Source organism: Diceros bicornis, chromosome 26 (assembly GCF_020826845.1).
Source record: "Diceros bicornis minor isolate mBicDic1 chromosome 26, mDicBic1.mat.cur, whole genome shotgun sequence".
NCBI classification, from domain to species: Eukaryota; Metazoa; Chordata; class Mammalia; order Perissodactyla; family Rhinocerotidae; genus Diceros; species Diceros bicornis.
The window spans coordinates 47,698,954-47,726,675 of record NC_080765.1 but is presented as its reverse complement, the minus strand read 5'-3'; the positions used below and the strand labels follow the sequence as shown (position 1 = coordinate 47,726,675).

The following is a 27,722-nucleotide window of genomic DNA, read 5'->3' as shown; positions in this document are numbered from 1 at the left end:
AGTCGTCCACCTGGCCTGACCCCGACTCTTACCCTGGCGGGCGGCTCCACCCTGTGCTGCCATCATCTCCCGGCTGCACAGCAACCGCCCAGGAGCCGGAGCTTCTAGGACGTCAGGCCCTCACACCCCTGCTGGGACCCACGGCCCCGCCCCCAGCACTGCCCCGGCCCCGCCTCTGCACCGCCCCGCCGCGAGCGGAAGTCCCGCCACCTTGTTCCCCGAGCGCCATTGGCCGCCCTAGCCCCGTCCCCGCCCAGGACAGGGCGGCCCCTGAGAGCGCAGTTCCGGGGGGCACAGCGCCCTCTGTGGGGTGTCTGCGGAAGCAGTGGCCGCAGCTTGCTAGAGGTTTAGTCCTCTCGGAAATGGCTGCATCATCTCATCCCGGGCCGGGGACCGCCACCATCCTGTCTCCGTCCGCGAGAAGGAAGGGGGCGTATGCAAACAATCTGGAGTTCCAAGCTCCTGATTGGTGGGCGGGGCGGGAGGCACCGCCCGTGATCGACGTGCGGGCGGTCCAGTGGTGCCGGGAAAGCGAGAGGCGCGTGGCCAATGGCGACGGCGGCGAGGCGGAGCGGCCGGAATCTCCGCAAAGCTGTGTGGGGAACGGTGGGGGCGAGCTGTCATGACGGACGTGCGCAGGGACCAATGGCCGCGGGAAAGGGGGGGGCGGGGGGGGACCAATGGCGACGGCGTGGAGGCGGTGATGGGGCGGGGCGACCGGAGCCTTCGCGGCGCTGTGTGGGAAACGGCGGGGGCGGGGTGGCCGTGACGGACGTGCATCTGGGCCAATGGGCTGGGGCGGGCGGGCGGCGGGGGCCAATGGCGGTGCGCGGCCCGGGGGCGGGGCGGCGGGGCTGCGCGGCGCCGTGCGGGAAGCGGCGGGGCGGCGGCGGCGCTGAGGTGAGGAGGGTGGCGGCAGAGCAGGTGCGAGTGGCGGGCGCGTCTCCGCGCGGCGTCGGGGGCGATCGGGCGGCGGTCGTGCGGCGGTCCGGGCTGGGGGGTCGAGGCGGCGGGCCCTCACTGACCGGCCCCGCTGACCGGCCCCCGCCCGTCCCGCAGATCGGGCGCAGCCTGTGGCCGTGCTCGCGGCGCCGGGGGCATGCGGGCGCGGCGTGCGCGCGCGTGAGGAGGATGGGGACGCAGGGCAGCCCGGTCAAGAGCTACGACTACCTGCTCAAGTTCCTGCTGGTGGGCGACAGCGACGTGGGCAAGGGCGAGATCCTGGAGAGCCTGCAGGATGGCGCGGCCGAGTCCCCGTACGCCTACAGCAACGGTAAGGCCCGGGGGCCCGCCGTCCCCAGGGGAACTGGCTCGAGGCGCCTCCTGTTGCGGCAGGCCCGCGGTGGGGACTGCGACAGCGGCCGCTGCCCCGGGGCTGGACCGCCGCCGGAGCCGCCCCGCGCTCGTCCCGTCGCCGCGGTGGACTGAGCCGCCCGGCTGGGAGCGGCCCGGGGTCTGCAGTCCGTCCTCTTCCCACGGCGTGCGACCTGATGGAGGCCCTGCCCGCCGGCAGCGCGGCCCTCGAGTGTCCGCGGGAGGCCCTTAGGGCCGGCCCTGTGGAGGCCGGGACTGCGCCGTGGGCCCTCGGAAGGAGGGCTCTCGCTGCGGGCCAGCCAGGGCAGCCTGCTGGCCGCGACCTGCCGTCCGGCCCGGCGCCGTGGGAAGACAGGGTTGTCGCAGCCGAGGAGGGTGTGCCTGAGGGGCGGCGGTGTGCGGGGTCCGGGGGGAACCTGTGACACGCTGCGCCGGGCATGGCCGGGTGTTCTCGCGACCGAGCGGCGTGCGCACGAATGGGGGTCCTCCGAGGCAGGCTGTTCCCCCGGGGCGTGTCCTCAGTGCTCCAGGCTCAACACCTTGTGCCGGAAGAAAACGCCCTATGCGCGACGTTGTTAAACGTTCTTTTAGGATTTCTGGTTGCGTGGGCAAAATTCACACCAGATACACATCGCTAACAACTTCTCTGCGCTTGCCTCAATTTACACGTTTAACGCGGCCAGTGAAGCAGTGTGGCCAGTACTCCTCTGCACTGGGGGCCCCGTCCGAGGCCACACCCGCTGTTTCTTTAGAGCCAGGGACGCTGCTCACAGCTGGTCAGCGGCCAGTCTCTTAGGAACTGTCTTGCATCTGCAAGTGCTGTCTTCTGTAACTAATTTTACTTTTTCAAGCCCTCGCTCTCCACGTCTCTTGTTGCTTTGTTCCTTGGGCTCTCGTCAGTCCTGTCTGACTGCTCTGAGTACTTGCTGTTTGCTAAATTGCTTGCCTGTGGGCGCCTGAGAGTGTGGACGATGCTTTTCCGACTTTTTCGTTTTAGGACTTGTCAAGGTTGTTGGATTACCTGGACTGGCTGAACACCCTTCTGCTGGAACAACTTCAGCAGTAGGCATCTCTGCCAGACTCGTGCTGTGCCACCTCCCAAAGCACGTGCTCTCAGCCCCAGCCTAAAGGAGACAGCTCAAAGGGGGAGAAGGGAGGAGCCCTGGGTTCGTTTTTAGGTGAGGGAGGAAAAGTGTGAGGCCCACCAGGGCTGTGACAGGGAGGGTCTGTGTTGGGGCTCTAGCAGGGCCCTTCCCTGGTCACTGCCACCTGAGTGGATACTTGGCAGTGACTGTCAGAGGTGTCCCTTCTAACTCAGACAGTGGGTGGTTGAGGTGCTTTTCCAGTGGTACTGTTGCTTCCTGGAGCCCTGCGCCTGGGAGGCTCGCGGTGCGTGTTAGGAAGAGTGTGACAAGAGCGTGAGGAGGATTGGGCTTCATCGGGATGTTGAATTGCGCTTCTGAGAGTCAGTTCACCCTCACCGTCAGGTACTCCAGCTGGGTGCAGCAAGTGCTCAGGGAACCCAGAGCCCCTAGCTGGAGAGATAGGATCTACCTCCTGTCCTCTCTGTCAGGTTGCGGTGCATTGCCACACTTCCTATGACAAGTTGACTGAAGCAGGGCCGGTATTGAGTAAAACATGGAGACCTGCCCGAGATGGTGATGTTAGAGACTCACAGTGAACTGGTCCAGTGGGAGGACCGTCTGCCAGAAATGGTGAGGCAAATCCACTCAGAAAGCCTCCATGTGCTTTTAGGGCCAGGGCACACTCATGGGTCCCTACAGGCCTCCTGAGGCCTCATGCGCCAGGCCCCTGTGTCTAGGGGTCCTTGAGGTAGATGTGCACAACATGGGGAGTGGGTCTTTGTGGTCAGGGCGTCAGCTCACTGACCCTGGGGGCCAGTGCTGTTTATCAGAGTGAAGTTGGTGGATTTGAGAGTACTTCTTTTTGCTTCTCTGATGTCTTCCTAAGGGGGACTGTTGGGGGTTTTGGAAGCTCTGGAACGGTTGGTTCTCAGGATGCGACATCATGTGAATTTGTCACTTGAAAGAGTTGTAATATTGAGGAGTTTGTGATTTCTGATTTTCTTACAAAGGATGTACACATATTTCTTTTTGTTCTTTATTGTTAAAAGTCCTCAGCATGTTTCCAGGCTTCTTGTTTTCGGCCTAAGCTTGCATGGTTCCTCTGACCAGGAGCAGGTGACCCATGGTGGCAGGGAGGTCCCCACCCGGTGAAGGGCTTGTAACTAAACCTCTTTCTTTGGGCCAACCAGATTGCTTACCTGTGTTGAAGTCTTGTCTAGCTTGTTCCTCAGACAGGTATGTGAGTGCATGTCACTCTCTCCAGCTTCACAAACATGTGAGTCATCAAAATGGTCTTTTCTAGCGCCAGCACCTGAAGTAGTGACGAGCCATATATGACAAGGTGCTGACACCTGTGGGAGCCCACAGCGGGCTCTCAGCGTCTGGTAATGCTGATGCACGCTGTGTTTGTAGGCCTCTGTAGATCTGGAAACTTTCCTCTCAAGAAGTGTGATTTCCTTTTCTTCTGAATACATGGCATATTATTACATAGTAGTTTGAGGGCAGGGGTCTGTGCTCTCCTTGGGACAGAGGAGAGGGTCACTTTGCGTAGAGATTCCACCCAGGCCGTCCACTGGGGAATTATGCTCCAGAGCATAAGCAGCAAGGAGTCTCGGTTGTAAGAGTTGGCAGGAAGGAGCTGCGAGTGTTTTATGAGCAGCTTCTACTCCTGAGTGCACCGCCAGATCTGCCTCTGCTCTGGGGCGGTGGGTCCCTGGGGTGATGGGTCCGTGTTGGCCCTGAGGCAGCAAGCTGGGTGCACCTCAGAGCCCGGGAGGCGTCCTGCTGCGTGCACAGGCCTGTTCCGGTTCTACTGAGGGTAGTGAACATCCTCGATCAATGCAGCTACGTCCTCTGTGTCTCGGTTCCCACAAATCTTCACGTGAGGGTTGGGGGCCGATGGGATAGCACATTGAAGTCGATGTGCCCACGTTCTAGAAGACTTGAGCGTTGGCATAACTCCATCTCTATCTGTCTGCTACTCTGGGGGTCCGTGTTGCTGAGCGTACAGGACACTCGTGTCCTTTGAGTCCAGGGTGTGACGGGGAGGGGAGGAAGGAGGTCCGATGGGTGGGAGGAGCGAGGCAATTGTGATGGCTGTGGACAAAGCTGGGCAAGCATCGAGTTCTGCAGTGAACTAACGACTGGGGCCTGCTGGTTATTTCTATGTTTGTGGGACCAAATGATGCCTGTTATGGCCACCGGAGGAGGACACTGTGTGCCTGCACCCGCCACATGGCAGAGCGTGGGCCACGGCGTCTGTCAGCAACCCAGCGGCCAGGCTGGAGCGTACCGTGGCCCCACCTCTGTCATTTTCCACTGGACAAATGTGTCTTCTCACCTGGCTGGAAGTTGTTTTCTGTCCTCAGTCCAAACCCAGGGGAAACTGCATCTTCAGCCGCTCCCCTTGCTGTTTTCTCGAGTCAGGATGTGTCTCTGGATTGTGCACCCCTGGTGTCCTGTCTGTTGTTCTGTCCCCAGTGCTAGCATGAGACCTGCACACAGGAGGTACTAACTGAATGTGTGTTTTAAATGAACAAGCAGCCTGTGCCAGCACTCCTGTGCTGGAGGTCACGTGGTATTGGTCACTCGGTCACCATGCAACCCCTTGCCGTCCCTTCTCTTCCTCTGTACTTGGTACTTGGTTGGGCACTTATGTCTGGATTTCACTCATTTTCTGGGTGATTATTGGGGTTTGCCTTTTCTCTGTCAGATACCAGGTTCTGAGGTGGGGAGTTGGCCCCGAGTGTGATGTGTGCCTGTCTTGGTGCTGAGCTCCTCCTCTGCTCTGCTCCTTCTCTGGTCTTCACTGCCACCCTGTGACGGAGGGACCGTCATCATCCTGTTTTACAGATGAGGAACCCAGGCTCAGACAGGCCGAGAGCCTGCAGCTGTCACGGGCAGCACGGGCCTGGCACCCACTGTCTTTCTAGATGCTGGCTGCCTGACCCCCTTCTCCTGGGCCTGGGCTGCGTGGCTGTCACTGAGCTCCTGGTTGAGGCTTTTTCTCCATCCTTCCTCAATCAGAGTGGATCCACTGGGAGCCTGGCACTATGGTTGGCGGGGATGACCCTTTTCTTACCATGCACCCTCGCACCCCCACCCCCCACCCCCGCCCCGGGCCTGGCTCCTCTTTCTTTTTTTCTTTTTGTGAGGAAGATCAGCCCTGAGCTAACATCCATGCCTATCTTTCTCTTTTTTTGCTGAGGAAGACTGGCCCTGGGCTAACATCCATGCCCATCTTCCTCCACTTTATATGGGATGCCACCACAGCATGGCCTGACAAGCGGTGTGTTGGTGCACACCCGGGATCTGAACCCGGGCCGCCAGCAGCAGAGCGCGCGCCCTTAACCGCTACGCCACGGAGCCGGCCCCATGTCTCCTCTTTCTGATGACCACGATCCTCTCCTCTAGCGCTTCCCGTGTGTTTTGCTCACATGTTCTCAGTGCATCCCAGACTGCACTCCTCTTTCTTTCCTCCCTACACTTTCTCGCTCTCCTGGCACCTCTGTCCCCCGTTGCAGGGCTGCCTCCTCCCTCTGCTCTGGGGCCTGGGACCAGTCAGAGGCCCATTTGTTCTCCCTTCACTGCACTGCTCCTGCCCTGCCTGCCTTCTTCCTGGCTGCTCAGCAAAGCAGAGCCCTGAGAGCTCCCCGGGTCAGCTGCTAACCAGGGCAGCAAGCCACCAGTTTCCAGAAGGCCACAAAGGGCTACACTTAGACCTGTCTGTGCATGTGGTAGGATTCCTCTTGTCTACCCCTTTGTCAGAGGCACCTGCTCTGTGTGTGGTGTAAAGATCAACCCACCCGTACCTGAGAGGATGGTAGGCTGGAAGGGACAGGTTTCAATATCTGCTTCAGATTGTGCTAATTAGGCTGATTTGTAATTTGGACTGGTGTGGCCTTTCCTAAATTTTCAGAAAACAGTTGAGTAGGTAGAATATTTTCAATTTTAAGTTTTTTCCTTAATCTTTAGCACTTGCCGTAAGCTCAAGCAGATAACAGAGCAATGTGCAGAGCTGACTCTCTCTGGCAGGGTTGTGCAGTCGAGGTGACATTGCTATGTCTTGCTGTGTACACATACTGTCGTTGTTCTCATCAGCAAGAGTGTTTGTGGCTTGGATGATGCACTAAATAGAACCATGCTTCAGGAAGGAAACTCTGGCAGGGAGCCGGGACATAGGTGGGAAGGGTCCTATGGGCACTTTTGCCTCCTGTTCTATTTGAATTGTAATTGGCAAGGTGTGAAGTTGCTGCTCCCTGAAAAGCTGTCCACCTACCTTGTCCGGGTCCCTGCAGCCAGTGAGGAGGAGGAGAAGGGGGTGGAGTCGGAGCCAGGCCTGGGGAGTGGGCAGCACCTAGTGTGGGTGACACACCTCTCAACAGGGTGTTGTAGGGCCCAAGGCCACATCAGTCAGGGTGTCGTTTGTCAGGCATTTGGAGAAAGCAGGGAAGGTCTCAGCATCCAGCACCCTGGCTTGGAGCAAGCTGTGGAAGGAATGTGAGAAGGGAAGAAAGATGGCTTGTGGGGCTGGATTTACTGCCCTGGGCTCTCGGGTGGATGTTGGGACTGTGAGTGCTGGTGACAGACCAGGAGAGGGGCCGGCAGAGCCAAGACCGGGTGTGTGGGGTCATCCATAAGATGGGAAAGTGGGAATGAGTAAATGCAAGTGTATCAACTGAACTTGAACTTTGAGCATAGGTTAGTAGCTGAGGTTTTCTCGTTATGATCACGCTCCTGTTGAGCTAGTAACAAGCAAACTCTGATGTCCACAGTGCACGATTCTCTTCTGCCAGGATCAGGATAGTGAGTACTTCGTTGACTATGACATGTTTCCTTCAGAGGATAGAGAAGAGATGGGAGACAGAGGTGACCGGGTAAACCCAGCACTGATGGTGGTGCTGGGGACCCAAGGACATGAGTGAGACAGTGGGGCATGACCACGAGCTTCAGCCCTTCAAGGCGCTGAGGATTCACGTAGCAGAGGGGTACAGCCCTTTGGCTAGGATGCATAAGAGGGAAGCGATTCATGCAGGATGGGGGTGCTTGGAAAGACGGGCCTTTAAGGTTGCGAGGAGGAAAGGAAGGTGAGGAATGGTCCAATCAAGGTCTAACCAAGAAGGAGTGCAAAGGGCATGGTGTCAGGAGGCCAGCATCCTGAGAGAGGACGTCCCCGTCCCGAGAGAAGGATGTCCCCATCTTGAGAGATGTTTCCTTCCTGAGACATCCCAAGAGAGAGATGTCCCTGTCCTGAGAGAGACATCTCCATCCTGAGAGATGTCTCCATCCCGAGAGAAGGACGTCCCCATCTTGAGAGATGTTTCCATCCTGAGAGAGAGACATCCCCATCCCGAGAGATGTCCCCATCCTGAGAGAGAGACACCCCCATCTCTACAGAGAGACGTCCCCATCCTGAGAGAGAGACGTCCCCATCCCGAGAGAGAGACGTCCCCATCCTGAGAGATGTCCCCATCCTGAGAAATAAATGTCTCCATCCTGAGAGAGAACGTCCCCATCTTGAGAGATGTCCCCATCCTGAGAGAGAGACATCCTCATCCTGAGAGATGTCCCCATGCTGAGAGAGAGAAATCCCCATCCTGAGAGAGAGACATCCCCATCCTGAGAGATGTCCCCATCCCGAGAGAGGATGTCCCCATCCTGAGAAATAGATGTCCCCATCCTGAAACATCCTGAGAGAGGACGTCCCCATCCTGAGAGAGGGATGTCCCCATCCCAAAAGAGGGATGTCCCCATCCCGAGAGAAGATGTCCCAGCATCTTTAAGGAAGAACAGAGAATGGAAGAAAGCCCGAGTACTGGAAATGGGCAGACACTTGACAGATTTTGAAAAGTGTCAAAGTGCAGGCAGCCAGGTGCCAGATTTCTGGGCAAGTGAGTTAATGTCAACCCTGGACAGAGATCTTGGCCAGGTGATAAACACGTGTTTGTGAGCTCAGAAAGCCACCAGGATGGGTCAGAACACACTGCTTTCGTTCCCAGGTTGGGTGGCAGTACTGTGGCTGAGGTGGGCCTGCGTTCCATGTAGTGGTTCTTGGGGTTGTAAGCTGGGTCATAAGCTAGGTTGTCGCCAGCGTGGACCTTCCTGGGCAGCAGTTGTCTGTCATCTGGGCCGCAGTAGGGTAAGTGCCTGCTAATCAGGTCTGTGTGACACCTTGCTGGGGGGATTGGTCATAGGTTAAGTGACAATTTTGGGACTTAAGACACTTTGCACAGCCTTGAGTGACTGAAGGAACACAGTAACATCTAACAGAGTGCCAAGGAACTGTGTTTAGGTCTGAAAATTGCTGGGGAGGAAGTGGGACCTCTACCCACCATCCACCCTGCCTGGGTACCGGCGTTGGCCATCCGCCCCCAAAACCCTCTGGGCCTGGTGCTGATTAGCGTAGCGCTCATTCAGCGCACCTCCAAGTCTTACCTGATTATTTTGTATTGATTGCTATTTCCCATTGTTTGGTCTTCTCTCTTCCTGGGTCTGATGTTGGGGGTCCTCAAACCACTGGAAGGTGTCAGGAGCTGAATCTGATTTTCTTACAGACGCGGTCTGGAGGGGGAGGGAGTGTGTCCCTGAGCACAGATCTCAGGTGCAGTGTGGCAGGTGGAGTCCCTCATCAGTGAGCAGAGGCTGTTGCTGTCATCCTGGGTGCACGCGCACACTGTGCACAAGCTCACACACAGCTTTCTTGGTCGCTGGGGCTGGCAGTGATTTGATTTGGGTCCAGATTAGCAATGACCAGATCCCTTGATGAGTGGGAACAACTTGGTGGTGGTATCATTATTGGGAGTATTTTCCTCATTTAAGTCACTTGGCCAAGGCCACACAGAGTCCTCAGAAAAGAGATTCTGATGAAAAATACATGGAAAGATGTTTAACCTTAAAATTACATGGGATGGAACGCTCGCCTGTGAGTTCGTCGCAGAGGAAGTCTGGTAGATGCCGCACCGACAGTGCCCGTGGGGGGCGTGCGTGTTGTGCTCTCGCTCAGAGACTCAGCACCATGTGTCCGGAGCCTTAGAAAGTCTTCCCCTTTGACAAGTAATTAGGAATTTATCCTGCGGAATAGCAGGGACACAACTAGAGAAAAGCAAGGCTGTTTTTTTAATACAAATGAAAAACCTGAAACAGCCTCAGAGTTCAGCTGTGGAAATATGGTATCTTCATAGGGTGACGTATTATACAGCCTTTAAAACTGCTGGTGTGGAGGAATAGTTAATGAATATTCAGTGATATAAGGAAATCTCTGATATCTTGTTAAGAGGAAAAAGAAGTATGTCTAATTATATGGTATATAAATATATGTAAAATGAGAGAATTGTGGAGTGAAATACACGAAAACAGTAACAGGCTATCTCTGAGTTTTGGGGTTATGAGTAATTTTGGGGTGTTTTTTCATGTTCCATATTTCACTAGGTTTTGCATGCAGAGTGTGCTTGCTCTTTATGGAAAGCAGAGAGATTTGCTTTGGTTTGGTCTGGTGTGGTTTTTAAGGCCTTAAGGAAAAGCTCTTCTTTCACAGGAAACCAGTCCACAATCTACCGTAGAGGTCCTCCTGAAAGCCGGCGTACCAGTGTAGAGGAGCATTTTGAAATTTACTGGGTAACTTCTGCTTCCTTTTCCAACCTTCACCAGGCAGCCTCCTGCCTTCTCTCCAAAGTGACAGGCTTGCACATGCCCTGTGGTGGCAGACCCCGGCTGCAGAAGAGCAGGCACTGGGGACCAGCAGATCATCCTTGTTCCCAGAACATCCGTATGGTCAGCACGCTGGGGACAGACATTCACATCCGGCTCTGAGCTGTATTCAGACTCGTCTCATAGGGTAATTCAGCCCCTTGTCATTGAAAGGCCTGCTGATCTAAACTCTAAGCAGGTCAATCCCCAGGGGTTGACTTTTTTTTAAAAACAAATTTTATTGAGATATAATTTACATGCAATAAAATGTACCCATTTTAAGTGTACCGTTTGTTGAGTTTTGACAAGTGTACATGCCTCTGTAACCACTGCCCTAATCAAGATAAGGAACACTTTCACCTCCCCAGAAGTTCTCTCGTGGCCCTTGGAAGTCGATCCCCGGCCCTAGCCCCACTGGTCTGCTTCCTGTCACCTGAGGTTACTTTTCCCTCTCCAGAACTTCCTGTGAACTGAAGCACACAATGTGGCCTTCTTTGTCTTTGGTCTGTTCACTCCACGTGATGTGTGTGAAATTTATCTGTGTCACACGTACTACTTTATTCCTTTTTGTTCCTGAGCAGCATTCCTTTGCACAAATATACCCCAATTTGTTTATCCATTTACCTATCCATACAGTTTTGGTTATTTCCTGATTTTGGCTATTGTGAATAATGCTGCTATGAACATTCTTGTACAAATCCTTTAAATTTTTTTTAAAATTTATTTTTGTGGTATAAAATACGCTTATTTAGGGGCCGGCCCAGTGGCATAGCGGTTAAGTTCGCACGCTCCATTTTGGCAGCCAGGGGTTCGCAGGTTCGGATCCTGGGCGCACACCGACGCACTGCTTGTCAAGCCATGCTGTGGCGGTGTCCCATATAAAGTGGAGGAAGATGGGCATGGATGTTAGCCCAGGGCGAATCTTCCTCAGCAAAAAAACAGGATGATTGGCATCGGATGTTAGCTCAGGGTTGATCTTCCTCACAAAAAAAAAATTTAAATGTTGGCCATTTGTAAGTGTGTGATTCAGTGGCATAAAACACTTATTATCGTGTTGGCCTTTTTTATTTATCATGTTGGCCATTTGTAAGTGTGTGATTCAGTGGCATGAAACACACTCGCAACACCATGTCCTCATGTGGACGTGTCTCGAGGAGTGGGGTTGCTGGGTCACACGGGTAAGTGTCCTTAAACCATGCTGTCATCTCAAATTCCCACCAGCAAAGCCTGAGAGTTCTGGTTGCTCTACATTCCTTTCAGTCAACTTTACTGAGGTATAATTTATGTACCAAAAACCTGTATCCATTTCAAGTTTGCAGTTCAGTGAGTGTTGACAGGAGTGCACACCTGAGATGCCATCGCCACACTCAGTCCTCACGCTCTCTACAGACCACCCCCTCTGCCCCCAGACCTGGCAACCGCTGATTTTATGTGACAGACGAGTTTGCATTTCTAGAGTTTTTCTGTGAATGGAGTCACACTGTGTGTACTCTTGTGTGTCTGGCTCTTTCTTTCTCCCTTTTCTGAGGTTCAGCCGTGTTGATGTGTGTGGTTGTAGTCTGTTCCTTCTCTGTGTTGTGTGACATTCCATTTGTGAGTATGGCAGTGCGTTCATCTCTTCTTCTGCAGGTGGGCTTCTGGATAGTTTGCATGTTCGGGTTATTCTGAACAGTGCTCCTATGAAAATTCTCATACAGGTTTTTGGTGAATATATGTGCCCACTTCTGTTGGGGAGTGGGGTTGCTGGGTTGTAAGGTATGCATATGTTCAGCCTTAGTAGATACCGCCAAACAGTTTTCCAAAGCAGTTAAACAGCTTCTGTCCCGTCAGGAGGGTATGAGAGTTCTGTCTGCTCCACGTCCTGCTTTCATTTTAGCCATGCTGGTGGGCAGATGCCTGTTTCTTTAGAACAGCCATATAGCATTCCATCCTGTGGATCACCTTCTGTTGTTTAACCGTTCCCCAGGGGATGGAGTTTTAGTTTGTATCTAGTTTATTTATGATAAAAAATAATGCTGCAGTAAATAGCCTTTAGTTGCTTTTACACCTTGATATTCCTTTCCTCTTATTGCTGTAACACATTATCTTACAGCTCTGTAGGTCACATGTCAACAGTCAAAGTGTTGGCGGGCTGTGTTCCTTTCCACAGGCCCTAGGGGACATCTCTTTCCTTGCTCATTGAGTTGTTGGCAGAATTCAGTTCTTTTTTTTTTGCTTGAGGAAGATTATAGCCCTGAGCTAACATCTGTGCCGGTCTTCCTCTGTTTTGTCCGTGGGATGCCTCCAGAGCATGGCTGATGAGTGGAGTAGGTCTGTGTCCAGGATACGAGCCCATGAACCCGGGCCACCGAAGCAGACCACGCAGAACTTTAAGCACTCGGCCAGGGGCCGGCCCCGTGGCTTAGTGGTTAAGTGCGCGCGCTCTGCTACTGGTGACCTGGGTTCGGATCCCGGGTGCGCACCGACACACCGCTTGTCTGGCCATGCTGAGGTGGCGTCCCACATACAGCAACTAGAAGGATGTGCAGCTATGACATACAACTATCTACTGGGGCTTTGGGGGAACAAAAAAAGGAAGAGGATTGGCAATAAATGTTAGCTCGGGGCCGATCATCCTCAGCAAAAAGTGGAGGATTGGCATGGATGTTGGCTCAGGGCTGCTCTTCCTCACAAAAAAATAAATAAATAAATAAATAATAAGCACTCGGCCATGGGGCTGGCCCCTTTAATGACCTTTGTTTACAATTCTTCCTCCACCTCCTTTCTCTGAATCTGTGCTATGAAATACCTCTTTGAAGGGCGGCAGAGTTAGCAGCTAGGTGATGATAATGTTCCTGCTCCTCCAGCCTCCATCAGCATTCTCCCAGAGCCGGCCAGCTGCTCTGTGCCTAGCTCCTCCCTGCCTCGGCTCTTCTCAAGGGCCAGGACGCCAGGCCAGTGACGTGGGGACGTGGTATCAGGAGGCCATCAGCATGCACCACCCTTGGCACATCAGGCTCTTCTGGACCAGTGCTTTGCAATGTCCCCTTTGCTGTTCTGAAAGGAGTGAAATCTATAGATAATCTATTCTACCTACACTCTGAACTAAGACATACATATGTCCATGTCCATTTATCTGTGAGATAAAGGAGAAAGAGAAGGGGTGCTATGTGTCGTAAAGTCATTTGTCAGTACTTCGGTACAGTTGTACTAGACACTGAGGAGGTGACAGTAAAAGTGTACCTGGTGCAGGTGTTACTATGGGTGATGTAATTTTCTCACATGGTGGTGCCATCGCTGCAAATCCTGGTGAGGGTGGGGCACACACGTTGTGCAGGACAGAGCGAGAGCCACAGGTGCTTCACCTCTATGGACACCTGGCCGGGCACTGGAGCGTCCGTGGGACTCAGGACAATTCCCTGTGGTGCAGAAGGTCACGTGCCTGGCAGTTCACCTGGAGTCTCTGGCCTATGCTTCCTGAGCTTGTGACAACAAAAAATGTCCCCACAGATTCCAGACATCTCCTTGTGGTGACCCGCTGTAGCTCCTGGTCTGGGTGCAGGTACGGGACAGCTGGGCAGCAACATGAGCCCCTTTAGCTCCCGAAACAATGCCTGGTGTATAGTAGAAATTTACAAAGTAATTTGTGTCAAGTGACTTGGCACTCCCTTCAGAAACTCCGCTGAAACAATAGAAAAGACATTCCTAAAAACTAGTGTGAGTAGTCAGGTGAGCGGGGTCGACAGTGGGAGGTGGTGCCACTGTCACGCTGAGTACAAGGAGCTGAAGCCTGGGCTGTGAGGGGCTGGCAGGGACCCCGTGGCTCTGGACCCCGCACCCTGCGACCCTGGGCCCCTCTGAACTCAGTGCAGAGAGGACTGGCTGATATCAGGTTGGGGGCTGAATGGCTGGGTGACTCCCAGCAGGGACACAGGAGGTCTACTGTCTGAGAGAATTGGGCATGGTGGAGGGCCGAGCACAGGTCCATTCCACATGGGGACACCCTGACTGCCCCTGCCTCTAGTGCCGAGATAGGAGCCCTGAGGCAGCAGACAGGTCTTTGCTGGAACAGTCATCAGTTCAAGAGAAGTGACCACCGTGCACCCCAGCGGCTCCATCGTGAGCCCTAGTTCACGGAGAGTCACCCATAACTTCCCGCAACTTCCTAGGGTCTCTGAGGGGTGAATGGACAGCCAAAGGCTGCCACAATGTGAGGAAAGACATCTGAGAACCTTCATCTTATAATTAATGTCTGAGATATAAAGAGATACCACATCCGAGAACTAAGGACAGGATGCTATTAGAAAAGAACATTCAGAGGACCAGAAAGCGCTTTTAGAAATTAAATTGAAAATAGCAGAATTTTTTTAAAAGATCAGAGAAGGGCTGGAAGATAGAGTTGAGGACATCTCCCAGAAAATGGAACACAAAGACAGAGATGGGGAAAAAGCTGAGAAAACTGGCCATTAGCCCAGAGGTCACTCCCTGGCTAATGGGAGGCCAGGGTGTGGGACAGCGGAGCCATGCGGGTGGAGGGGTGAACTGGGGACCGAAAGGACCCCTAGGATCCCAGCACAGAGAGTATAAAAGACCCCCCAGAACACTGGGCAAATAAAATGCCCTAAAAACTTTCAGAGAAAGAAAGGAGAGTGGCCCCCATCTCCTCTGGGAGCCTCTGGTCACCTGCCACTGGCTCCTGGTGGCCTCCCTGAGTTCTGTGTCCATCTAGGGAGTGTCCGCAGTCCTAGGGCCTGAGACCCAGTCACATCGTGTGACCCCTGCCTGTGTGTGAGCTGCTTCTGCCACCTTGTGCGTTGAGCATGTGTGCTGGATGCGGCGGCCCAGCCCTTGAGAGGCCTGGTTGTCCCTGTGTGCGCACAGGCAGCTGTCCTGGCTCCCGGTAGCAGATTTCTGTTCTGAAGGGTCATGCCTGTGCTGTACGAGGTGTTAAATATTTAAATGAAACCTCTGGTCATCATTCGTTTCAAAGAACTGCTCAATATTTAAACACTGTTGGAGTGAAGTGGGGGAGGCCCAGGGGTGATTGAAATTCTCCAGCAGCAAATCCTAAGACCTGAGAACGGTCAGAGCTGAGTCAGTAGTGAAGTTTGGCTGACACCCATCCTTGTGCGCAGCCAGGAGATTCTGCTCTCTACAGGTAGCCGCTCTCTTTGGACTTGATATGTCTATCTTTTTTATGAATTTATAGAGCACACCGTAAGTTTTTATCTAGATTTGGGAGGTAGAGGTGACAGGCAGAGTGAGCACGAAGAATATATTTGAGATTTCTTGATATCCAAGTGACGGTGTCAACCTAGGGCTTGCCGCCCCCGTCTGGATCCCTTGGCGTTTCCTGCCCGGCCGTCTCCTAGGCCGACCTCAGCTGGACCCCGCTGTCTGCGGTAGGGATCTGCCACCCACTTTCCTTAGTCCCCTCACACGGGCCACTCAGCCTTCCTAGGGCTGCCCGTGCTGGTGCCAGGCTGTGGGCAGCTACCTGTCCCCAGAGGCCGCAGCCAAGAAGTCTCCTGGGCAAGACTCAGCAGGTTGCGCTCCGAGAGCACAGCCCGTGTCTGTGAGTCTGGATCATTTCAGTGGTGATGCTGTTCAGTCATCCATCTCCAGTTCTCCTCTGCAGCATTCCCTGACTACCCTATTGTCTGGGGAGCCCCCTGACCCAGCTCTGTGGGTTGTGCAGCAGGAGGGGTCAGGAGGAGAGTGGACCCTCAGCTCTGAGTGCCTGTCCCACGGAGCTGCTGGAGACTGGGGACTGGTTGTCCTTTCTGAAGCTGACTGAAGTTCAAGTCCTGTCATCAGGAGTGGGGTGGAACTCGGGCAGATGGGTCAGTGAGGTGCCCAGCTACGCTCAGCGCTCCTGATGCTGGTTATGGGAGAAAGTCTGGCAGGGCGCTGCTGAGAAGCACGGCTCTCTGTGCCCCATCTTCTCCTGGGCCCTTCCTGGTCTCCCCGCAGCTCTCAGCTGGGCCCTTGGACCACACTGCCACCTCAGGGTGGCTCAGTGTCAGGGCTGCTCTTTTTGTGGGGGCCGGCCTTGGGGGCGACCCTGAAGCAGTCAGTGTCCAGACCCGTGACCCAAGCCTGCTGGGCAATCCGCTACTTGGAGGTGACGTTGCCTAGAGGATGGGCGTCCGCATCCACAGCCTTCCTGGAAATCACTGTTTCCAGCAGTATCCTCACGGGGTTCGTCTCACTGGAGCGTAGAGCCAGGACTGGAAGGAGGCGAGTCCTGCGCCAGATCTGTGCTTCCTGTTTGACAGAGAATTCCAGGAGCTTCTACCCGAAGAAGCAGGTTATCAGTGGACGAGAGCTGGAGGAAGGGCAAATGCAGAGGAAGGACGGTGGAGACAGGCCTGATTGTGTTTGTTCCTGAAGAGTATTTCTTGGCTTGAGAATATGTACAAAAGAATCTTCTGTGACTTCTTTTTTTTTTTTTTAACTTTTTATTTATTTATTTTGCCCCCCAAAGCCCCAGTGGATAGTTGTATGTCATAGCTGCACATCCTTCTAGTTGCTGCATGTGGGACGCGGCCTCAGCATGGCTGGAGAAGCGGTGCGTCGGCGCGCACCTGGGATCCGAACCTGGGCCGCCAGCAGTGGAGCGCGCGCACTTAACCACTAAGCCACGGGGCTGGCCCTTCTGTGACTTCTTAAAAAAAATTGTGATAAAATACACATAACATAAAATTTACTGTTTTAACTATTTTTAGATGAACAGCTCAGTGGCATTAAGCACATTCAGTGTTGTGCAACCATCCCCACCATCCATCTCCAGAGCTCCTCATCTTGTAAAACTGAAACTCTGTCCGCATTAAACACTCACTCCCCAGCCCCCTCTCCCAGCCCCCGGTGCCCCTACCCTCCCACTCTCTGTGTCTCTGAATCTGACTCCTCTGGGGACCTCCTATGAGTGGAATCATACACTGTGCTTTTGTGTCTGGCTTATTTCACTGAGCCTCATGTCCTCAAGGTTCATCCACGTTGTAGCAGGTGTCAGGATTTCCTTCCTTTTTAAGGCTGAATAATAGTCCATTGTATGTGTAGACCATATTTTGCTTATTTGTCCATCCATCAGTGGACACTTGGGTTTCCACCTTTTAACTATTGTGAACAATGCTGCTGTGAACCTGGATGTGCAAATATGTACTTGTTCGATTCCCTGCTTTCACTTCTTTTAGGTGTAAACCAGGAAGTGGAATTTCTGGAGCATATGGTAATTCTGTGTTTAATTCTTTGAGGAACTGCCAGACTGTCTTCCACAGTGGCAGAACCGTTTTACATTCCCACCAACAGTGCACAAGCGTTCCGATTTCTCCACATACTCGCCAACACTTGATATTTTGTGATTTTTGATAATAACCATCTAATGGGTGTGAGGGGGTATCTCGTGATTTGATTTGCATTTCCCTGATGATTATTGATGTTGAACACTTTTTCATGTGCTTATGGTCGTTTGTATATCTTCTTTGGAGAAATACCTGTTCAAATCTCTTGCCCATTTTTTAATTGTTTTTTTGTTGTTGAGTTGTAGGATTTCTTTATACATTCTGGATATCAGTTGCTTATTAGAAGATACTTTCTCCCATTTTGTGGGTTGCATTTTCATTCTGTTGGGTGTCCTTTGATGCATGGGAGCCAGGTTTCGAGACGTGGTTAGGAGATGGCCAGGCAGAAGGACAGCGGGGGAGGCGCTGCGGCCTGAGGGAGTGTGCGCTGTGCAGACGTTCTGAGGTCGGCTTGCACACACACGCACTGTGTGAGAGTGACACCTACATTTACAGTGACCATTTCCAAGCCCTCTTGGAGCAAGTGTTATAAAAAGCCAAGAAACTGATGGCATTTTTAAGGCTTAAGAGAGGAGGAGGAAAGACTGAGCTTTTAGGAAGTTTCCAGATGGCCCATAAACCAATTGAAGATCTTACATGTAGGGTAACTGCCCAGCACTGTCCCTGCTCCTACCAACTTCTCTTGGACTGACTTTTCCCCCCGTAAAAGTACGAAAAAATAAAAACGAGAGATTTGGGAAGCATAGGTTCTCCAGAGAGCTCTCCAGAGAAATGGCGTTTTAGAAATTATTTTACCCTTCATAATGCTCCGAGCACGCTCCAGTTGTCAGCGCCTGGGGGCTACGGTGAACCCAAGAACTCGGAAATACCATTAGCCTTTGAGAGTTCAACTTTAAGATCTGCATGAAGTAGGTCAGTGCAGAGATGAGCTGTCCTCCCACGGGCGGGCTGGACTCCACTCCCTTGCTGCCTGCCCTTTGGCCAGTGCCATCAGTGCCCACCCATGCCCTCTGGGATGACACGAGGGCGGCCTCTGCCCGACTCCACTTGGCTGCTGAGACTGAGACTGAGCCCCGGTGAGGTGGGTCCTGGCGGGCTCGTCCCCAGGCGTCACCTTCAGCTGCCCTCTGCTTCCTTGCAGGGATCGACTACAAGACGACTACCATCCTGCTGGACGGCCGGCGGGTCAAGCTGGAGCTCTGGTGAGTCAAGGGCTGTCTGGAGCCGAGGTGCCTGGGGGTGGGAGGTAGAACACTTCAGAGTTATTGCTTGGGGCCGCGGAAGCTAAATGAAGTAAGTCAAGAATCCTTTGAGAAACAGGAAGGCACCCTGTTTACATTTCAGTTGGAATAGCTTTTTAAACAGGGCCTGTGTAAACGTGGAATGGATTTGCTCCGTTGTGCAGAAACTAAAAGGTCCAGGGCTATTGGTTCTGATAGAACCCAGCTCTCTTTTGCCCATAAAGACTTGTTTCCACGGTGGCCACAGCTCCTCTCTCCTTGCCCTTTACTGGGCTACACATTAAGGAGCGTTTTCTGGAACTTCAGAGGTGAGATGCAGATTCCCACAGGTTTGGGTTTTCCCAGCCTGGCAGGGCAGTCTCGCGGGATGCCCAGGTCCACCCGCCAGGTGGACCAGGGTGAGCCGTGGAGTGGGGGGCCGGGCGGCTCGCAGGGATTGCGCTGTGCCCACCGAGGTCCCATGGGCCGTATTCCCCTGATCCCCCTGTGTTTCAGGGACACGTCGGGCCAGGGCAGGTTCTGCACCATCTTCAGGTCCTACTCCAGGGGCGCCCAGGTAAGACCAGTGACAGTGCCGGTGCTGTTCTCCAGAGGGACAACTCTCTCCTCCTCTCCTTTCTAAGGAAGTTTTTTTTGTGTTTTCTTTTTTTCTTTTTGTGAGGAGGATTAGCCCTGAGCTAACATCCTATGCCAATCTTCCTCTTTTTGCTGAGGAGGACTGGCCCTGGGCTAACGTCTGTGCCCATCTTCCTCCGCTTTATATGGGACGCCGCCACAGCATGGCTTGACAAGCAGTGCGTCAACGTGCGCCTATGATCCGAACCTGCGAACCCCGGGCCGCTGAAGCGGAGCACACGCACTTAACCACTATGCCACTGGGCCGGCTCTGCTAAGGAAGTTTTGATATTTGAATGTCAGGGGCCTCGGCCATCAGAGGGGGCCAGGGCTCCACGGTCCTGCTTTGTGTCCCTGTGGGCTTCTGTGGCTCTCACTGCCCAGAAGTACCTCGGGAGATGTGCTGGGAACCCGTACTGTGGGGACGCCCCTCGGTCAGTTGGTTCACTAGGAACCAAAGGTGATTTCCCTGTCATCCAGGACCTCCACGTGCTGAGTGAGGAGGCTGCCGGGGCAACCAGGTCCGTCTCAGGGTGGGGGGCTCCCCAGGTGGGCACAGCTGGGTTACTGATAGGACTGCAGGGATTGAGCGCGGGGCTGCTGCAGGAGAGCCTGCCACAGGTCCTTGGAGACAGCAGAGAGCAGGAGAAAGGGCTTTCCCATGGCTGCCATGGAAAAGCACCCGAGTTGGGGGTGTGCGCATGGACGCGGGGGCAATCTGGGGGCATGCAGGGGCATGCTGGGAGGCCGTGCAAGGGTGTGGGGGCACCTTGGGCAGTGTGCAGGAGTGTAGAGGCATGCTGGAGGGTGTGCAGGGGTGTGGAAGCATGCTGGGAGGGTGTGCAGAGGCGAAGAGGCACCGTGGGGGGGCGTGCAGGGGCATGGAGGCTTGCGGGGAGGGTGTGCAGGGGCACGGGAACTCGCCTGTCCCTCTCTGTCCTCTGGGCTCCCCCCGGCATGCTTGCGTGCTAGCTGGATCTGTGTATGATTCAAGGCTGGAAGGAGAGAGGAGAAGTAGGTGGGAGAACAGACCAGCTATAGACTCTCACTGCTTCGTCAAGTGAGGGGTCTGGACGCAAGACCAGTCCTGTCTGTGACGCAGGATGGGCCATGACCCCCCAGGCTTCTGGAATTGCCGAGGAGACCCTCGAGGCCAGCCCTGCCCAGCGCCCCTGCAGGGTCCTCCACTGGGAGCCGCACACACTGGTGCAGGGAGGAGGCCCTTGGGCTGTGTGGGGCATAGGCTCCAGGAAGTCTGCACTCAGCAGGAGTAGGGGCATGCTTGTTGCTTCGAGAGCAGGGATTGATGATGGCAGCAGGTGCCAGGCACCCCTCCACTCTTGCTGATCTCTTTGCCTTTGGAGACCAGGGGAGACTGGCGGTGAGAGAAATCTGCGACAGGTGGTGATGGGAACACCTGGCCCAAGCCTTTTCTGAGTGGGAGCCTCTCAGACGTGGTGAGGGGCGGGGGGGACACTGAATGTGGCCGGTGTCCGCTTTCTGCTGAGGGTGGGTGTGGGACCCCCAGGCTGGCCTTGGCAGCTCCTATCCTGGGGGCTTCTGCAGAGGTACGTGCCTCGAGCCGCTAGCTTGGTGGTGCTGCCTGCCTGTGGCTCTGCTCCCCAATGTTTGCCCGGTGTTGGGGGCCACAGAGGTGGTGCCTGACCTAGCAATTTACCTGGAGCAGCTGGTCCTAAATAATCAGAGGGACTGACAGACCACAGGGTGTGGACTGCAACATTGGGGTGTCTGTCAGCACCCCACATCAGCACAGGGAGGAGGTTAGGTACTAGGAACTGCCTGCAGAACCTGGTGTCCTTCGTATGACATGCAGGAAGAGCTCAGGTGCAGAGGAGTGTGTCCACAGGTCCTCTTGAAAGAAGGGACTGCATCTGTGATTTTATACACACGAGGACGATGGGAGGGCTGTGTTCCAAATGGTAGTGTCTGCTGTCTCTGGACACTAGGGTGACTGAAGAGTTGTCTCGTCTTCCTTTTGCTGTTGAATAGTTCTTAATTTTTCTACAATAAACACATACTGTTTGTTTATTTTTTTTATTTTGTGAGATCAGCCCTGTGCTAACATCTGCCAATCCTCCTCTTTTCTTTGCTGAGGAAGACTGGCCCTGGGCTAACGTCCGTGCCCATCTTCCTCTGCTTTATATGGGACGCCGCCACAGCATGGCTTGCCAAGCAGTGCATCAGTGCATGCCCGGGATCCGAACCGGCAAACGCCCGGCCGCTGCAGCGGAGTGCACGCACTTAACCGCTTGCGCCACTGGGCCAGCCCCAAACACATACTACTTTTGTAATAAAGAAGAAAAGGAAGAGATATGGGGGGAGTTACCTGGGTTATGAGAATAAAGGCGATTGGGAAAGTTTGAGAAAGGCGCTGAGAGGTGAAACCCAACAGGCTCAGCTGTTCCGCTTGCTCTGAGGGTGAGCAAGAACAGACCGCAGGCTGTCCTTGCTGTTCAGCTAGCAGGCCTGGGCATTGGCCAGATGAGACACTTGGAGGAAGCCAGCACGGTGTTACCACGTCCATGTTCTCTCCAAGACATCCAGCCCCGTTGGTTGTGTATTTCTTGTTGCTTTTGCTTTGTTAATTCTGGATGTTCTTGTCGTTGGTGGTCTGGAGGAGCCAGTTGCAGATCTCCGGCCTGGGTAGGGGTAGCCGGGCTCCAAGCCGCGAAGCTCGCCTCAGCTCCTCTCGTCTAGATGGTGTTTCTTCGCCCTGTTCCGTTTTATCCTGCCTGGGGTATGGCAGTGAAGAGGTGAAGGCAGTTTCCAGAGTAAGCGCTGACCTGATTTTGCAGCAGGGTGGCTCTGCACAGCCCCTGATGGTACACAGACTAGGACCACCTTTCCTCCCTGTGACTGCTGGGTGGGTGGGTCTCATCTGTCATGACCCCGACCCGTCAGACTTGGGCAGCCCTGGAAAGGCAGTGCCTGGCAAAGGGTGGCGATGGCCGGGAGGGACAACCACAGGCTCCCAGGCTGCCTCGGGGTGTAGTTGAAGCCTGAGCTCAAGAGATAGGCTCTGCTTGCCTGTTGGAGCTTTTCAGCGTTACACATTGAAGCATAGGCAGGAAGCTAAGTCCCCCACCCAGCCTTTGGACATGTGTACCTAAGTCCACGGAAACCTCTTCTGTGTGGTGTGTTGTATGTTTATATTTGTTTTTTGTTTTTTTTTAATTTGCACTGCACGTAAGGTTTGGGATCAGTGTTTCTCCCCTCACAATTGACTGTATATCTGCCAGTCATCAGCATGTATGCCCTGCAGTGTGCGTCCGTTCATCCATCATCTGCGTGCTATGTCTGCCCCTTGAAGTGCTCAGCAGTTCTGGGGATTGCATGTTTAGTTTGTTTCCAGTTTTTTGTTTTATGAACAATGCTGTGATGAACATCCATGAGTGCTGGTCTTTGGACATATCCTCCGTTATGTCATAGAAGGGGGATTCCCAAGTTGGAGGGCCGCTGGCACTGCGCCCCCCCGATACCAAGTGACAGGGCTTTGTTCCCTGTGCCCAGGCAACAGGATGAACTCATAGCCACACAGTCATTTCTTTTCAGTCTGACTCTGTTGCCCACCAAGCTGGTTTCTGCTCCTCAAGTTCAAGTGGGTCTCCATTGGCCACCTTGGAGGAGTTCCCTTCAGACCTGGCTGTGCCTCCCGAGTGAGTGGCCCTCCTGGGGCGGCAGGCAGCTCTACCCTAGTCTGTGAGAGGCTTTCCATCCAGAGAGCAGGAGCCACCAGGCAAGGGTTAAAGTAATTTTCACCTTTGTCTTAACAGGACCCAAGGGCTACACTGAAGTCTTCCAGAATTCGGGCTGAATAAAGACGTGGTGGGATGGGGAGGCTGTGAGTCCTGCTCTTGGATGAGTTCTGGCTCCTGAGCCTGCTTCAGAGTGGAGTGTAGGGCCAGAGATGAGCAGTGGGCCTGGGGGCTGTGCTCCATCAGTGGAGTCGCCTTCCTGAGGCTCATGACAGGTCACCGCTGAGATATTTAGGGCAAGGACGACAAGGAGAGCCGAGCAGATGGAGACAGCCCAGAGCTGAGCTCCAAGTAATTGATCTCTAAGGGATGTGACGGGAAAGTCCTCATAGCAAATCCTCTGCCCAGCTTGTGGGGCTGCACACGCAGCTGCTGGAGCAACTGACATCCTACTCTGCAAGCTTGGGTTGGAAAACCCAGAAACCCCTCTACTCAACTCCCCCCGGGTGCCCCTGGGCAGAGTGCACTGCTGGATAGAGTTTTGGGGATGCCACCCCACATCTGCCTGCCAGGATTGTCCTCAGGGCCTACCCCGCACCGTAGACCCGCATGCGCCTGTCTTAGCTCAAGTGACTTTTAAACGTAATGCTTACAATGTGCTTGGAGGAAAGAAGTTGAAAAAAATGCCAGTTCTGTCCCAGCAATGTCTCCAAGTGGAGGGAGGGGACAGCATTGAGTGCATGAGATCCCCAACTGTCAGATGGCATTGGCACCACCCCATATGGAGGGCATCCAGAGCCTCGCAGGCCTGGCCACAGGGAGAAAACGGGGGCAGAGTTAGCCAAGTCCTGCATGCAGTGCTCCTGCCAGAGGGACAGGGAGCCTCACAGTGCATTTTCACAGTGCCATGTGTTAAGGAACCCGTACAATCCTCCTGAAAGCTGTCTGGCTGGTGCTGAGTGTCCCTGGCCCTCCCTGTGCTGGGAGGGAGCAGTGTGAGGCTGCACCGGGGCTCCGTGCTGGGAGTAAGACGTTTTCCATCCGAGTGTCCCCTCAGCCTCGCACAGTACGCGTCTCCCTTGCAGGGGATCCTCCTGGTGTACGACATCACCAACCGCTGGTCCTTCGACGGCATCGACCGGTGGATCAAGGAGATTGACGAGGTAGGTGTGCGCCTGTGGACACCCCCTTCCAAGGTCACCCCCTTCCCAGGGCGCATGTGCTCCCATCCCCCTCAGGGAGCCTCTTCGGCCCCCATTTGCTGCCCCTCCCATTGCCCCAGCTCTGTGTGTCCTCTTGTGCACTGACTGCTGTGGCATTCGAGGTCCCGGGCCTCTTGTCCCAAGGGGCCATGCCTCAAGGGTCTGTGCTCTGCCTTCTGGTCTGGCCCCACCCCATCACAGAATCAACAGTGAGGGCCCCGCCCACTCGGGGAGAGGGGGGGACAGCACCAAGAGCGGGGTGGCGTCTGGTGGTCATGCCTCTGCTGAGTCCTATGCCCCTCAAGCATGCGCCCGGGGTCCCCCGGATCCTGGTTGGGAACCGGCTGCACCTGGCCTTCAAGCGGCAAGTCCCGACAGAGCAGGCGCGTGCCTACGCGGAGAAGAACTGCATGACTTTCTTCGAGGTCAGCCCGCTATGCAACTTCAACGTCATCGAGTCCTTCACTGAGCTGTCCCGCATCGTGCTCATGCGGCACGGCATGGAAAAGATCTGGAGGCCTAACCGAGGTGAGGCTCAGGCCAGGCAGGGCTGACAAGGGCACGAGGCCCAGGCAGGCCCCTGAGGCCGTGAGGTGCTGCAGAGGATAGTGAGTGGGGAAGCAAAAGCAGCCTCTGAAGAGCCTCGGGGTGCCCCCTAGAGAGCCGCAGTCCCTCCCAGGGTCCAGTCTCCCCGAGTTATCAGGCCAGCAAGGTTTCTACTGCTTCCGCGATGCGTTGTGGTTGAACTGGCTTGTGCTCTGCATCTGCTTTGTTTGGGGTCCTGGTGTTATAAGAGGGGACCGTGTGGGCCGGCCCCGTGGCTTAGCGGTTAAGTGCATGCGCTCCACTGCTGGCGGCCCGGGTTCAGATCCCGGGCGCGCACCGACGCACCGCTTCTCCGGCCACGCTGAGGCCACGTCCCACATACAGCAACTGGAAGGATGTGCAACTATGACATACAACTATCTACTGGGGCTTTGGGGGAAAAATAAATAAATAAATAAAATTAAATTAAAAAAAAGAGGGGACCGTGCATTACCCCCCAATGATGCCCTTGTGTTGGGGGCCAGCGCTGTGGACTCTGACGTGTCCCAGAGCAAGCAGGGGCATGGCTTCCAAGCCTCCCCTTCCTGGAGCTGAGCCATGAAGAACCTGGCTGTGTCCCCCCCCGCCCCAGTCCCTCGGGGCTGGGTCCCGCCAGAGCTGCCAGAGGAGGCCAGGGTGGCTGGAAGCTTCAGGTGCTGGGGCAGAGCTGGCTGAGCCCTCAGAAGTGGGGTCCCACAGGGCACTTCGGTGGGCGGCTCTAGGGAGAAGGCAGGAGCAGGGCGCCCCCCAGTGGCTGCCTCTGGCGGTGCCCAGTGTCCAGGTCCCGGGAGCCCTGGGAGCTTTGCAGACCCCCCCGCTCCCCACCGGGTGTCACTTGTGCCATTGAGATGACCACTCACTTCTCAGTGTCTCCCTCCTTGGGGCCTAGGCTCCGAGATCTCCCTATGCCTCACCGTCCCTGCCCTTCCGCTGTCTGACCCTCCTCCCTTTCCTCCCCTCGCCCCCATGGTCTGACCCTTGTCATCTGACCCCTCCCGCAGTGTTCAGCCTGCAGGACCTCTGCTGCCGGGCCATCGTCTCCTGCACCCCTGTGCACCTCATCGACAAGCTCCCGCTGCCTGTCACCATCAAGAGCCACCTCAAGTCCTTCTCGATGGCCAACGGCATGAATGCCGTCATGATGCACGGGCGCTCCTACTCGCTGGCCAGCGGGGCAGGGGGCAGTGGCAGCAAGGGCAACAGTCTCAAGAGGTCCAAGTCCATCCGCCCCCCCCAGAGCCCGCCCCAGAACTGCTCGAGGAGCAACTGCAAGATCTCCTAGCAGGCAGGCCGGGCACCCCCATCAGATGCACTCTGGGGGGCTCACACTTGGAGAACGCTCCTAGCTGGGCGCTAGGCCTGGTGCTGTGTGCAGGGAAGACTTTGGCCACACAGTCCCTCCTGGGAAGCGTAGGGGTGTACCCAGTGGGCTGGTGGTCTCTGCAGACGTGCTGCCCAGGACAGTGGAGGGCCGCACTCCTGGTGCTGCAGGCATCTTGGACAAGCCTGGGACCCCACAGTACAGCTAGAAGCACCCAGGAGGTGGCTCTGCCCGGGCCAGCCTTGAAGGCCTGTCCCTGGGGCCCCAGGAGGCCCAGTCCACCTTCCTTATTTATATAGAAGACGTTCACCCCTTTTGTACATTTTTAAAGGGCTGGCAGGGAAGCCTCAATGCAGCCATGTGCTGAGCCCACATCAGCTGTGGGGACAAGCTTGGGGACATTTGGAGAGGGAGAGGATTTGAGGCAAAGATGGGAAGGAATCTGCCATCAAGGCTTGAATCTTTGAATTCATGTACACTTCACATGGGGGTGTGGGCTGTGCAGGGGCCATTGGGGACACTTGGAACCTCTGGCCGGCAATCTCGGACCCCCAGCTACCAGTGCCAGCCTTTCTGAGTACGGTGGTTAGTGTGCCCACCACAGGCTGGGCAGCAGTGAGGATGTGGGCTTCGGCAGTCTGCATGGTGTGGCTGCAACTTCCTGGCTCCCACCGGCCTTGCTGGACGACATCTCTGCATGTCTCGGAGCCACGGGCTGCGAGCCAGGGGCAACTCACAGGTTCCCAAGTGGAGCAATGACATTTCTCAGAGAGGGGGAAGTGGGTGTGCCCCACATGTCAGTCCCTGGCTCCCTCCCTCCACACATGGGGGCCAACAACCTTCCCTCCGTGATCCTGTCTGTTTGGTTATGTTTACATCTGTTGCTACATGAAACTGACTCAGTGTCTCCGATTTGAAGATGCAGAGCTGTTTGTAGACGTTAAATGATCACAGGGCCACCAGGCACTCTGCAGGTCCAGACTGAGTCTGCCACCCACTTGCCTCCTGGGGCATGTGGACCCCGCTCTCGCCAGCTTCAGTTCCCTGACTTTGGGTGTGACCCCGCAGCTGTTCCTTGCCCGGCGTTGCCCCTCCGTGAGATCATACATCACCAAAACCATCCTGACCAGTTTCTCAGTGACGCCTCCTGGAGCGGCCACGGTGGTGGATGCCCCCCTGGAGGACCCACTGGTCAGCCTCGAGCTGGGGCCTGGCCTCCTTCTGCCCACTTGCCTGGTGATGCAGCCACTGGTCACACTGGTGCTCAACTCTACCTCCTGCCCCTGGGGCCCCTCCCTGGGCCTGTGACCCCCCTCGCTCTGGGACTGTTCTGTGGTGGGTGTCCCCTGGGGCAGCCCCATGCCTGCTGTTCTGGGAGGCAAGGTGGGGAGGGGGCTGCGGCCAGCTCATGGGAGCAGGGGCACCAGGGACCCTGGCTGAGGCCTGGCCACTGGCAGGATTGGGCAGAGGAGGACCCACCCATCCCGTCCTGCCAACAAGGCCCTTTTCTTTGGACTTTGAACCAAATCACACAGACTTTGTTTTGAGGACGCGGATGGTCCCCCGTTCACCATATCAACACTACCCTTCGCTGCTGTCTGACACTCGCACTATTCCTGGGCTCATTTTGGACAGATGTGGTTTCTTTGTACAGTAAATGTAATTTAGCCGTGA

General features: G+C 55.1%; 1 protein-coding gene across 2 annotated transcripts; it reads left to right on the top strand.

Moving 5' to 3' along the window:
* Positions 1-1,008: 1,008 nt before the first annotated feature.
* On the top strand, positions 1,009-27,722 carry RAB40C (RAB40C, member RAS oncogene family). 2 transcript variants are annotated; one of them, XM_058570474.1, is made up of 6 exons: positions 1,017-1,273; positions 18,510-18,570; positions 19,105-19,165; positions 24,026-24,103; positions 24,448-24,670; positions 25,729-26,076. In XM_058570474.1, the coding sequence occupies exons 1-6, from the start codon at positions 1,132-1,134 to the stop codon at positions 26,007-26,009; spliced, it is 846 nt and encodes a 281-aa protein (XP_058426457.1). In that variant the 5' UTR covers positions 1,017-1,131; the 3' UTR covers positions 26,010-26,076. The 2 variants fall into 2 exon arrangements, with proteins under 2 accessions (XP_058426456.1, XP_058426457.1); XM_058570473.1 differs by lacking the exons at positions 19,105-19,165; positions 24,448-24,670 and having other exon boundaries at positions 1,009-1,273; positions 25,729-27,722.

What these genes read in the sequence shown, in the direction of transcription:
- RAB40C (XM_058570473.1), top strand. Translation starts at nt 1,132, where the DNA reads ATGGGGACGCAGGGCAGCCCGGTCAAGAGCTACGACTACCTGCTCAAG. An exon ending in CCCGTACGCCTACAGCAACG is followed by an intron (nt 1,274 to 18,509) that starts GTAAGGCCCGGG and finishes GCTTCCTTGCAG; the next exon opens with GGATCGACTACAAGACGACT. An exon ending in GGATCAAGGAGATTGACGAG is followed by an intron (nt 24,104 to 25,728) that starts GTAGGTGTGCGC and finishes CCCCTCCCGCAG; the next exon opens with TGTTCAGCCTGCAGGACCTC.